Source organism: Hipposideros armiger, unplaced genomic scaffold, assembly GCF_001890085.2.
Source record: "Hipposideros armiger isolate ML-2016 unplaced genomic scaffold, ASM189008v1 scaffold_295, whole genome shotgun sequence".
NCBI lineage: Eukaryota > Metazoa > Chordata > Mammalia > Chiroptera > Hipposideridae > Hipposideros > Hipposideros armiger.
Window position 1 is genome coordinate 1612256 of NW_017731645.1, and position 14153 is coordinate 1626408.

General features: G+C 51.9%; 1 protein-coding gene across 3 annotated transcripts in view; it reads right to left on the reverse strand.

Annotated features, from left to right (window-relative positions):
• The window catches only part of PTPRN2 (protein tyrosine phosphatase receptor type N2), a 363220-nt gene that overhangs the window by 234414 nt on the left and 114653 nt on the right, over window positions 1-14153 (reverse strand). For all 3 annotated transcript variants that reach the window (XM_019659095.1, XM_019659096.1, XM_019659094.1), the window contains exons 6-8: window positions 6048-6266; window positions 4776-4816; window positions 1722-2083 (exon numbers count right to left, since the gene is read on the reverse strand). In XM_019659095.1, coding sequence (XP_019514640.1) covers window positions 1722-2083; window positions 4776-4816; window positions 6048-6266 — 622 coding nt within the window. The remainder of the gene's footprint in view (window positions 1-1721; window positions 2084-4775; window positions 4817-6047; window positions 6267-14153) is intronic.

A 14153-nucleotide genomic window follows, 5' to 3' on the forward strand; every position in this document is an offset into this window, starting at 1 on the left:
TGGTGCACAGACCGGCCGGATGGACTGTCCTGCACTAAAGCCCCAAAACAAATGCACCGCCCTCAGCTGTTCACGTTGATCCCAGGGGCGCATTCTCCTTTGCGCTGCAGCTGAACCCCAGGACCGCAAACAGGGAGTTTGGGGGAACAGTGGCCAGCGTTCCTGCAAGCATGGTCACCTCATGCTGGGACTGAGCCCTTGGGCATCAGGACACGAGGACGCTGACGTCCTGGTGGGAGGAAAGGTCCCCAGAGCAGCTGTGCAGTGGAGGTCCCACTGGTGATCTCACACACACACACACACACACACACACACACACACTCAGCACAGTGTTGTTTCCAAGGAGGAAAACCCAGGACACAGGGCATTTGACCACACACAGTAGGTAACAGGCTGCTGTAATGTCTGCGTCCACGGCCGACTTGGCCGCCACAGCACAGGGCTGCGCCCTCAGCAGCACACGCCGTTCCTGGTCCCATTTGCACGTCTCTGCGGGCTCAGCGCCCACTCGGAGCTGCTCATTCTGAGGGAAGCACGAGGACAGAGGGGACCGTCCAGGCCAAGGGATCGGAACCACAGGCGCATCTTAATAAAACCGACCTCGCGAAAATGGACGCACCGCGTTGGTGCAGCTGCAAGTGTGCGCTGTGAGCACGTCTCTACACACGCGCGTGGGAACAGCTCCACCGCTGGAGTCTCACACTGTAATCTGCTTTGATATGTGATCTGTGGTTTGAGCTCAGAGTAGAATGCATGGTGCCCAGGGGTGGCACGCCACGCTTCTCGCTGGTGACATCAGCTGTGTGCGGTGAGGCAGCGGTGCACACACGCTGGGGGAGGCGTGAGCACGGGCGTGATCGTGCCAAACTGGCAGGAGAACAGCGGCTCCGACGCAGCCCCTCCCCTGACAGTGACCTCTGACACACGACCGGCTTCTGAGCTGATGCAGAAGCACCAGGACAAACGGACACCACAAAGCAAAACCAGGCTTTACACATGTGCGCACACTCGTGTGTGTGTCACCAGGCCGATGTGTTTCTGCCTTTGAAACACCTTTCATTACTTGAAAAAAACACAACATTTTACAAAGCAAAGCGTCAAAGGTCGGCTTCAAGAGTGAAATGACCTGAAAAACGGGGCTGACCCCCCATCACTTGCTGGGTACATGATGTTTGAATTCGGTCCCTCGTCCCTTAGATGAAAATAGATTGAGGACAGGACACGCTGTTGCTGTGAGGCTGGCTCTGCCCTCTGAAGCCCGAGGACTCGAACCCTGATATTACAACCACCCTGGTGGGGAAGACGCAAAGCTCCTGGAGTTCACGGGGCGGGGACAGCACCCAGCGCACAGCCCGCCTGCCCACCCCCCAGGACCGGCTGCATGGCCCAGGCCTAGCTTACCCCAGCGCCCCACCAGCCCCTCTGGGAAACCCGCAGCATCAACGTGCCTTGGGTCTGACCAGCAGCTGACGAGGCCAAGATCAACGAGCGGGAGGGGTTTTGTGTCGGTTTTGTTTTGTGGGGAATCGCCGTCACGCTCGGGTCCCCAGGTCCGAAGCGCTGGGTGACAGGGACGGGCTGCCCTCCCACAGCTGAGATACCGGGATGCCTGCGTATCTCTCCCATGAAGACAAGTGAAAATGAAAGTCCCCCTCCCCTACACCCCATCCAGCAAGGAACCCGTATCCTGGGCACCTGGCACAGACCAGAGCTCTACTCACTCATTGTCCGTCACGATGTAACCGTACGCCTCCTCCGCGGGAGACTTGACCTCCAGTCGCAGGCCGTCGCCCGGCTGTCCCTGAGCTCCTGCTTCAAGCGGCTGGTCCTCCTGCAAGGCCCCCGGGGCCCAGCGCTGAGACTCCCCAAGCCCGTCGCCCCAGGGCTGCGAATGTGGCGGCCTCTCCAGCAGATCTTTGGAGTACGTCTGACTCTTCACGTTTTCCACTCCAGCCCCCTCCTCCTCTGACGACAAGGCGGCTTCGGGCTCCTCCGATTTCTTGCTCTCCGCTTTGAAGGACTCTGCAAGAGGCGGCCCTGGGTCCTGCAGGAGGTCCCCGAGTTTGAGGCTCAGAGGGCTGACCTAGTAGAAGGGAAACTCTCATGAGATGACAGCTGGGAGAAAGACTGTCGATTTATACAATGAAAGGGCCACTTGTGACAAAGTCATCCATATGGGACAGTAACAGGCAAGTTGAAATGAACGGTGATGAAGGCAAACCTTTCACTGCCTGTATTTAGAATTACGTCTGGGCGAACGGTTTCCGCCAGATGGAGCCTGCATATCAGGATCCCTTACTAATGTGTTTGCACACGCATACATACACACACACACACATGCACACACGCTCACATACATGCACACACATACACACATGCACACACACCCATGCATATACACATGTACGCACGCACATGCACACATACGCACACACGCACACATGCACATCCCTTCCCGAGGAATCTGCACTATACAGCCAGTGTAGAGCTCTGGCATCTACATGATAAAAACAGCCCATGTGACTCTGAGGCCCCTCCTCCCCGCTAGAAACAAGGAACAGTTAACAACAATAAGAGGCATCTTCTGAGCCCTCACACGGCTGAGGCTCGGCACTGATGCTGTCTATGCATGAACTCACCGAGTCCTCGTGACAACACTGAGTTGGGAGCTGTCGTGCCCCTGCCCCTTCCCCAGGGAAACTGAGGCACCAAGGAGTGAGAGGTCACAGGGACACGTAACCGCATCCTAACGCATCCAGGGAACCTTAGGTCCTTCCATGCGAAGGCTGACCCACCCTGATCCCCGTTTCCTAGACAAGTGTCCCCAGAACCACGTAACTGACTTCCAACTGATGGCTGTGAGCTCACGCCCCCGATTCCAGCGCTGATTCTCTGGCAGGCCCAGGGCGCAGGCCGGGTGCAAACCCTCCCATTTCCTTCTACCCGACCCAGCTTCCTTTCTACTCTGCAGGCCCTGGGGCTTGAGAGGTCAGTCATCCGCATGGGATCACGGAGGTGGTGACTGGGAGGAAAGGATTTGAACTCGGGTCTGGCAGATGCTGATGACGCCCTCCCGACGCCAACACCTCTCCGTAAGGACAGAGGTGGCCATCCTGCTGCTGGTGTGCGAGGGAGCAGGGTGCATCGGGGACGCCTTCTAACGCGGGGGGGGGCGGGGGGGACAGAGTTCACATCGTTTGGACCATCGGAGTACGTCTCCAATATTATATTACGCAGAAACAGGAAAACTAGATTTACTCTACAACTCACTCTACCAAAACACACTCAGGTAGGAAATTAAGGAAGGACTATAAAGGAAGTTAATTATTCCCTTTTGGACTAAAAATTATTCATAACTTTTCCGTTTGTGTTCTGGAGTATTTAAAGAAAATACTTTGATGAAAATATTGTCTCAAATTTGGGTCCTGAATGACAACAGCACACGGCATTTCAGTTACCAGACAGGGATGGGGCAGGGTTTGCAGGCTTTCGAAGGAAAGAGAACAGGCTTTCCACGTAAACTGTGCTTCGTGCGAGGAGGAAACGAAGAGGTTACCAAATAAGCAAGAGCTCAGAAAGCACAACACTCAAATACCCTTCGGGAGAAAGCTGTGTGAGAACGTACCCCAGGTCACAGATGACAAACTAGAATTCTACTCCGTGGACGAGACAGTAGGGAGTAGGAGCCCTGGTCCCCACAAGGGCGGCTCTGGGAGCCGAAAGACTTGTGTTCTCTGCAGACCCTCCGCCTGGGCCCGGCTGCGAGGCCACTGGTCCTCCCGCCTCTTCATAAACGTGGACGCTGTTTAGACCTCACCTCTCCCTCTCCCCTCACACGGGGCAGCCCACCATTTCTGATGGACATTTAAAAGAATTGCTCATGTTTCTTCCTCGACTTGCTATTAGGCACTGAACCAAAAACCACTAAGACAAACGGACATGAGATGCACTAAGCAAAGGTTTCTTTTCCACACCACAAAAATAGTTCCGTAAAACCACGTGATGTCATTGTCACCTCTTAGGAACTGATTTTCTGCACCCCTAAGACTGTACTAATGAGCAGAGGTTCTTCAGTAGAAAAAAACCCACAACACGCCCGGTGACTGGCTGTCACCTGTGTCTGAGCCCTCAAGCTGCCCTCTGGACCGGCTGGGTGGCAGCGTCTGGCTGATGGGAAGGGCCCGTACTCGCACCACCCAACCACACACAACCCAGGGACACGGGGATTGTGGCTGGCACCGCCGAGAAACAAAGTTTTTATTTACTTCATTTTAATAAATTTAAAGTTCAAGTAGCCACATGTGGTTAGGGACCACCCCCCGAACAGGGCAGGTCTGACGACCTTGAGCCGATGAGTGTCCTTGTTCAGTGAGCCTCAGGAACCAGCACACAGGACAGTGCCAAGAGTTAGAGCGGGCCAGTGATGGTGTCACGTGATGTCACCACCCATATCCCCAGGTGGGGACAGTCTAAGGATATCAATTTCCTTCTTTATATTAACCATATTTTTCATACTTCTACAATGGATAAATACTACTATAAAATCTGAAAACAGATGTGGTATATATCTAAATATTCACAATTTTGTATACATTCTTTATACTTTTCTCAATTTGGGGATTATGAGGGTTTTTCTATCCTTCCCTAGAAGAACAAAATAAAGCAAACAACAAAAAAACCTTTGTATTTCATAAGTGTTCCCCAGCCATGAACAGGAAGGCGGCCCAGATGGCTCTGGGTTTAACGTGAACCAAGCCTGCACGGCGTCCCCTTACCTCTCCGTAAACTGTGCCATCATCGCCTCGCGCTCCGCCATCTGTGGAAGACAGACGTTATCACAATCCGCATTGGTGTCATCGCAGGGGGTCGCAGCACGCAAGCAGCCATGAGTCTCTCTACATATCATGGTGTCGGCCTGACTTCTACTACGAAGTAAACCCTTCCAGCTTGTAGGACAGTAACGGTGCTCGGCAAGCTTCACGGAAGGGGCAGGGGAGGTTTGCCGACTGCACGATGAACATGAAGTCAGCCATAGATGACATTGCCAGTTCCAGGTGCCTACATGTCAGCCATAGTGTTAGCTCGCAGCCACTGTGCCAGGAGCAGTTCACAGTCACAAAAAAGTGAAGCGTTTAACCCAAACCACGCCACATTTGGTGTCTTCAGGATGCACTGCCTTGGGTTACTGCTCTGTACTGGTCACATCTCTCAGTCAATACCCCACCCGCAAACCCGTGGCGCTTCTCACCCCAAACACCTGGCGCCCAAACAGCTGCACTGCAGAGCCCTCCGGAGCCCTGGCCCCGTGCAGGCAGCCATCCTTTCAGCTGGGGCCACCTCCCATGCCCGGCCCTGCAGGGGCTCCAGTATCTCCTCCCACATCCTGCTATCAGGTGAGCCACGCTTCCAGCTTCCAGGCAGGCCTTTGACCCAACCCACAGAGGGAGACACGCACCTTTCACTTGTGTTTTTGGCAGACGTTTCTTGTGTGTGTGCCTACTGTGTGCAAGGCACTGAGATGCTTTAATGTAGTTCCAATGACTCTGAGAAGCAATCAGGCAGACAGAAGGCCAATCGTCAGGAAGCCTGAGCTGCCCCAGGGTTCCGCCTCCGTGTGTGTGTGTGTGTGTGTGTGTACATGTGTGCATACGTGTTGAGGGAGTCGGGGGTCTGCGCTTTCTCGCCTCAGAGGGTGGACGAGCCTTAGGCAGACACTCAGATAAACCCCTTTCACTTCATTAGTCAACTATTTGACTAGATTCACTCACGGAATCCAAACACAAACACTTCTGCCAGCCATGATTTTCCCACCTCTGAACCTCAACGCAGCGAATCCCACCTCTTCACAGAGAACAATTTGCCTTTCGACATAATTGTACTGGTCGGCTTAGCCAGGTAAGAAAGCTTTTACAGGCAAAAGTTCAAACAGATAAAAATCATTAACACAAATCCCATCTCCGGGCAGAAAGGATGCATCCCGGCGAGAGAAGCCGGCGTTCCCCAGCTCTGTGGCCGCGTCCGTCCAACCACATTGGGAAGGTGCTCACCTTGCGGGCCGTCTCTGCCCTGGTCGCCGTCCTCGGGGGGCCGCTCGTCTGAGCTGCCTGCCGGCTCGCCCGCGTTGCCTTCCCACGGCCCTGAGGCACCCACACCGTGCACAGCGTCTGCGATCACACGGGCCACCTGGTCGAGGTCCAGGGGGCTCAGTCGCTCCACACGAGCCGGCTGCTTTCTCAGGTCAGTCAGGAGACTCGAGGTGGGCGCTTCTGGGGGGCACACACAGAAGCAAAAGCAAATAAATGGTGCACCGATATGTCCAAAGGAAGTGAGGGTGCCTGTCCCAGGAGGACCCATCCCTGTGAGGCCACCTTCCCATCGACAGGCACCGCCAGGTTCAAAACATATTTGTCATGTTTGTTGAACTAGAATCACACCTGCCCTTCTGCCATCACCGTAGTTCGGTCTTTAAAAAGTTAAGATGGAAGTGGGAGCCACAGAGAACCATCCACAAAGTAATTAACCTGATTAGGAGGATGGAAAGTAGGACCCCTGACAAAATAACCTGAATTATTTCGCCAGGCAAAGTGATATTGAGCCATTTCATCCAGTCTTCAGGCTATAAAGCAATGACAACGAGCCAGTTCCGTCTCACGTGGGAAAAGGAGAATGTGCCCCAAGGGCGGGCGCAGTTCCCTGCCTGGCGCCCTAACACCCCACCCCCGACAGTCGGCACCCTTCCCACAGGTCCTCCTGCCTGCGGCTGGCAGAGAAAAGCTCAAGGGCACTCTGGCCACCGCGGCCAATGCATCCTTTACACGACACATGCAGCCATGATTGACACACGTGCTGCGTCTGGGGGTTTATCTGTACGTCAAGGTGGAGCTCAGAGCACATTTCCCCCTTGAAGCAACCTGAGACACGGTTTCAGTTACAGAGCTCCCCTCAAACCTCTGCTGGAAGGCAGGTAATTGAAAGCACAGTTTTGGGGGCCCAAGGGCCGTGCACGTCTGTGTGGGGGCCAGGAAGGTGAGGGAGAGGTGCGGCCCCTGCAGGTGACGGTCTCCCTCGCAGCTCCCACCCCGCAGCCTTTGCTGGAGGGCTCCAGCTGTCAACTGGACGACGAAGGCGGCACATGGGAGCAGCACACAGGGGAAGGACAGGCCGTTTCCAAAAAGGCCCCCAAAATACCAGTTGTGTTTGCAAGCGACAGGGAAGTCCTCGCCCTTCTCACCTTGCCCTGGAGACCCCGTCCCCCCATACTCTCTACAGACCCCCCCCACGCCTACCCACCCCCTCCCAACCTCATGGACAAAAGCTGCATGGGGACCACAGGGTGGAAGGTCTCGGCCGCATTCTGGCATGGACCTGGGCTCCACACTGGTCCTTCTGCACATGTGTGTGCTCGTGTTTTGCTCATTCATTCATTTGACTACAAAGCGCATTACTTTCATAATCATAGAGATTAAAATAGAAATGTTTTCTGTGGGGGCAGTGGGCACCTCTCAGGCATTTCTCCTACGTGGTAGGTGGTATTTTGAGCGAAACAAGTCACAAAATCTGGCCTGATAGGATTCGAAACAAAAGGATCCTCAATGAAATTAACTGCTTCTGGGAAAAGGGGAACAAAAGAAGGGTTGTGAATCTGAAGACAGGTAACAGAAATTATTATTATTGGAGGACATTGTGAGAAGGATTGAAAAAGGCTGAACAGAACCTTGGTAACTGCAGGACAGTGTCAAACATGAGGCATGCAACTGGAGTCCGAGATGGAAAGGAGAGCCAGTGGGATAAAAATGACTATACAAATTCTTCAAATTGGTGAAGAACATTAACCTAGAGACTCAGGGAACCCCAAGGAGAATAAATGCAGAGAGAGCTGCGCAATGGCCCCTCATCGTGAGGACGCTGAGGTCAAAGGTGAACAAGAGACTTAGCAGCGGCCAGCACAGAGAAATGGCTGAGTGGTGACTGCTGAAGAAAACGGAGGCCACAGGACAAAGCAAACTTCTTGTAAGAATGACATATTTAGCACACTGCATGTAATTATATGTTTGATAACATAAATATGAATCACATATTTGAAGTGTTAACAGAAAAAATGATTAACTCCAGTGAACATATCCTTCAAACAAGAGAGCGAAAGAAAGACATTTTCATATTTTAAAAAAGAGCGTGGACAATCTGTCACCAGGAGACCTAACAGGTCTGCGGGCTGAAGAGACGTGACACCAGGTGAAGTTCAGGGTCCCAGGAAGGTTGGAAAGCTCCCAAAAGGGCAGAGAAGTGGGTGCACGGAAAAGACCACCTTTTCTCTCCTGCTAATTCCTCTGAAAGAAAACAACTTAATGACACTGATGCAGTACTCACAAACATGAGGTGCTATCAACTACTCGGACAAGGGGGGGGGGCTGGGACACGCTGCTGTGAGCTCACCAGCATTTTCCACGACGTGGTCTGATAACAACTCTACGTACAGTCTTCTCAGCAGAGGCACTTCACTTCAATCCAAAGGCGTCAGTGGAGACAGGTGAGTATTTTCTAGACAATGATACATATCAGCTTCCTAAAATAATGTGCAGACGGACACCCAGCACACGGAACAGTGCTCAGCAGCGCCCGCACTCTCCGAAAGGCTGACCAAGGCCACGTAAGGCCTGCTCCGTGCTCGCCGGAAGCACTGAATTACAGCAGGCTGGGAACCTGTTCCCAAGACGGCATGGAGCAGCAGGAACTGCCCACACTGCGGGTGGGGACGTGACATTTCATGGTGCCGGGGGACACTGGCGATCACTTACAAAGGCAAACATGCACCTCCCGTGTTACCTGGAGTGCGCCCTCTTCCATGTTTGCCTTGGAGAGATGAAAACCTGTGTCCACAAAAGACCTAACAGGACTGTGCATAGCAGCCTTGCTCACAGCAGCTAAACAAACAAAACCTCTACAAGCCCAAGCGTCCACCACCAAAGTTCTGTGCTATGGGCGACGCATCCACAACGCACACTGACACTGACACGAGAGAAAATCCAGGTAAATCCGAGTGAAGACGCCATTTACAAAAGGACAGCATGGTTCTCTCAGCGTGAACTCAAGTCCAAGACTGCGGGGAGGTGACCTAGGGTGGTGGTGGTGGAGTGGGGTGCAGGAGAAAACTGGGGGGTGGGGACGACTGATGGGGCGCTAGCGCTACGTGTACACGTGTGGAAACTCACTAATTGCCCATGTCACTCTATGTACCTTTCACTCAATGACAGCAAGTATGAGGGGTCCCATTTCTGAATGTGGAGGGCACCTGACTGTCTGCTCCTGGCATTTCATGCTGAGACCTCTGGCTCCCAAGTGGGGTTCATGCAAAGGTCATCACGCCTTCACTCCCCCAACACCGTGCAGGGATTCAAGTCCACACTCTTTCCAAGACCTGGCCTGGCAGTCCCATAAACTAATGGGGTGGGAGTTACTTTGTGCTTCTCACAAAGCAAGAAATTAGGCTTTTAATGTTTTTCTGTCCTTCTTTTGGAGCTGAACTAAAGCTCTGTTTGCTGTCTCCCCCTTCCTCACCAGCAGGCACAGAACGTCCTGGACACACCCACACGGCGCCGGGCCCTCACAGGAGGGAGCCTGTGTTAGCAGGTACACGGCACAGAGGACACACTCCCTGGAGCAGCGTCACCATCCACTCCACGTCGGAAGCCATGCTGCGCCCCAGACATTATTCCACAAAGCTGAGTCGATGGAGCCATAGGCAGGATTACGGGTTCTGATGTGGGTTACGGATTCTGACCACAGCTCCCGGCAATCATCAAGTAAGAAGCGAGAACACACAGTCAGCCTCTTAGAACGCTTAGTCGTCCAGGCTGACTGCTGCTCAACATTCAGTGTAAGATGATGCATTCTGAAAAGGTTCTTTGCCAAAGTATTAACCTTCATTAAAAAAAATGTGAATCTGTTATTAAAGTCAGACCCCAGCTTCCACTCATCCAACAGCTCACCCACCCATTCATCCACCTATCCATCCATCATCCATCGATCCATCCATCCATCCATCCCTCCACCATCCATCCATCCATCCATCATCCATCCATCCATCTATCCATCCATCCATCATCCATCCATCCATCCATCCATCCATCCATCCATCCATCCATCCATCATCCATCCATCATCCATCCATCCATCCATCCATCCATTCATCTATCCATCCATCCATCCATCCATCATCCGTCTATCTATCCATCCATCCATCCATCATCCATCCATCCATCCATCTACCATCCATCCATCCATCATCCATCCATCCATCCATCATCCATCCATCCATCCATCCATTTTATCAACTGGTGTTGGGCACCCATTATGTTCAGAGCTCAAAATCTCACTATAAAATATTTAAAATATAAAAATATAAAACTTTGCTTGTTCTATTAAGGTAAAAAATTCTTATTTTAATCTCTAATAAAGGTAACTCAATTTGCTGATTTTTGAAAAGATAAATCCAAATTATGTCTTTTGCAAAAAAAACGTTATTGTATAATTTGAAGGTCTGAGTTACCCTTAGCAAAAATTTTTCATTAAAAAATGTCAAGAATATATTTCAAGTAGAAAAATCAATAAAATATATGAAAAAATAAGATAGACTAAAAAGTAATAAAAACAATTCTTTGCTGTTTATTAGATAGACACATCAAATGTAAGTCATCTGTACTGTTGCAACAGCGAGTAGAAAATGGGAACACACACTCGTCTGAAATCAGGGGTCACCTCATCTGTGCAGGAGGCTGGGGCTTGTCCAAGAGCCACACAACTCCCTGCAGACGCAGGTCCCTCCAGGGCACATGAGAACCCACCGACGCATCCCAGGAGCCTTCATACCAAGGCAGGAACTGGATGGATAAAATCCATAAGAGGGGCGGTCGGTTGGCTCAGGTGGTTAGAGCGCAGGCTCATAACACCAAGGTTGCCGGTTCAATCCCCACATGGGCCACTGAAGTGCGCCCTCCACAACTAGATTGAAACAACTACTTGACTTGGAGCTGATGGGTCCTGGAAAAACACACTGTTCCCCCATAAAAATAAAATAAAATTCACAAGTTTTAACAAGTATTGGATCCAAACTGTGTTTCTGGTGACTGCACACTACCCCGAAAACGCACTGGACACGAGCGCCCCCTCCCGGCGCCGTGCTGCACTGGGGTTTGCTCCTCTGCTGGGCCCTCCCCGACTACAGAGCTGAGGTGTCGGTCCTCACAGGCTCCTAAACATGGGGTCCTTCCCCCAGCTGAGCACAATGGCAACAGGTCAGGGACGTGTCCCATTTCTCCTGTGATGACATTTCACAACCATGTTAAGCCACTGAGTCACACTGTTGGCCAGTGGCAAAGAGCCCAGAGCTCAGCAAACATTACGTGGCGTCAGGTGTCCTGTGTACCTGGACAGGACGTGTCCTTCTCTAAGAGCTCAGGTTGTCTCCAGCCTCCCTCTAACTCCAGGCTTATGAGAGCAATCCGACGGGAAACTGTGCTAGAACTGAAATGCAGAGGGGGGCTATTCAGACTCTGCTTTGCAGCCAAGGGACCTTAGACAAAGCCGTGACGCAGGCCCAACCTTCTGCCGCCCATCCCACCTGTGTGTGACCGCACTGCTATCTCTCAACCCCGCACGCGTCTCTGAGCAGGGGGCCAGGGCCCGTCACTGCCCCTCGGTGCCAGGGCTCCCTCCCCCAGGATGCTCTGCAGGCAGCTCTCTGCGTTGGCTGAGGTGGGAGTGACTCATTCCGGGTCTCATTAAGGTGGTTACAATCGGTGAGCGAATTTTGCTCCCAGAGGCTCTCAAATTTAAGTAGAAAGAGAAGGAGCATTCCTCCCTCCCTCCATCCCTTCGCCCTTCCCTTCCTTCCACAGGCATTTATTGCATCATTTCTATGCAAACCTACATTTCAAGATGAAGGAATAAAGCATATAACAAAGTGCTCACTTTCATGGAACTTGCATCCATATTAGAAAAGACAGAAAATAAACAATTAAAAACATAAATACACAGACTGTCTGGTACGGATAGAGGAGGTGGGAGGAAAAATCCAGGGTGTGGAAGCTGGGGGAGCGGGGCGGGAGGCGGCTACATTGTGAAGGGTTATTGGTGAAGAGCTCACTGGGAAGGTGAGGTTTAAGCAGAGACCAGAAGGGTGTCTGGAGGAGGCAGGAGCCCAGGGTCCCTGTAGGGAAGACACTCTAGACAGAGGAAATGCAAGTGCAAAGGCCCTGGGGCAGCAGGGCTGGAAGAACAAAGGCAGCCATGGTGGCTGGAGCGGAGCCACAAGGGGAGCAGCAGAAAAGTGGGGTGGGGGGAAGGGGCGCCCAGATATGCAGGGTCTCAGACCACAAAAGGATTTCATTTTCTTCTGAGCGAGATGAGGAGCCCTTGCTGTGTTTTGAGCCATGTGACACCATCTAATTTACAATTTAAAATGAGCACTCCACTGCAGCAGGAGACAAGGTCAGAGCAGGGAGGCCAAATGCGGCTCTTGCCATAATCCAGGTCTCGGGAGGGAGGACGGTTCAGGCAGCAGGCGGGGAGTCTCAGGATGCTGGGGGGGGGGCAGGTCTAGCAGGTCTGCTGATGGACTGGATGCGAGGTGCAAGGTAGAAAGAAGCCTGAGTGGACGGTGGCCCGATGGTGAAGCTGTGGGTGCTGTGCGAGGGTCAGTTCCAGATGTGGGGGTTGGGGGCCTGGGCGGGTGGAACTCCCAGCGCCCACACACCTCCCAGCACACCTCCCAGCGGGCAATGTTCTGTTTTATACCCATTCTGGGTGGGAGGAGTAAGGCGCTCCTGCGTCAAATGCAGAGCACGTCAGACCAGAAATCCTAAAAGATCCTCAACAGGTAAGCGTCACGACCTTCTGGAGAAGGCAAGGTAACTCCCTGGACAAAAGCGTGTGTCCGGCGGTCAGCCACCTGGGGGCGCTGTCATCTGTGACTGAGGGCACCCTGCCCAGCCTCTCCAGCCTCAGGTTCTCTCCGTGTAGAACCAGGTCAATAATCCCCATGCAAAGGGGTTGCTGAGAAAATGAAATGAATCACCTAGATCGTCTCCACACGTCCGATAATCAATGGAGTTAATGTGAAGTTGTGCCTCTCTCTCAATACAACATTCTGTCCTGACATTTAATAAATCAGAAAAAACTCTCTTTGGATCACCACACATCTTTCTTCCTTTGGCTTCCTTTAGTTCTCTCATTAATTGGAGGGAAGAGCAGAGAGAGATCGTCACATGACAAAACTCACGTTTTTCACAATAAAGACCAGAGGCCGGGGAGACTTTCCATGCGTCTCTTAGAATAATTATAATAAGAAACAGCCACCTTCAAAATGGAATAATAAATCCTAAAATTGCCTTCTCTCACCCCAAAAAGAAACTTTTCAGGTTATCACTAGTGAAAAATAACTACTAAATACCTTAGGTATTCAACGGTAGATTCTAAGTGGCCGACCAGCTCCTGACAAGCACTTTCACACATATCAGAAACTATCCCCCATATAGCCACTGGAAGCCACACTGAGTTATCTCAAAGGCACTCACTCACTGTCAGTCATGGCAGCATGAATAGAAATGAGGAAATCCTTTTTAAAAAGTTCAGCCAGCCCTGGTGGATCGCAGAGGGACCACTGCACAGAGCACAATCAAATACCACGTACATCAAACTGGGCCGTTCTTTTGTTCCATTAACTGCACCATAAAATTCCGAGATCCGGCCAGCTTATAATGACATTTTAAGTAGCTTCGATGCTCCAAGTGGGCTCTATCAGAGCAATTACTCGAAATGTCAGGACATCAAATACGTAAGGCCTGGGGTAGGCGACCACCTCACACGCACGACTGCTGCAGGCCTGACCTGCTGAGATGATACACCTAAAAGGGTCCCCCAGACAAATGGTATAAGCGTTAGAGAATAGTCAATGGTGGGCAGACAACCTCACTGCTAAACTCTTCAATAGAGAGGATGGGGATTATGCACAACAGCTTTTGCTCCTAAGTACCTTTATCACCATGTATACATGAGAATACACAGTGTAGCCATGTGTGAATGCACATCATCACCATGGTCACCGCCACCACCACCACGACCACCACCACCACCATCTCCATCACCACCATCATCAT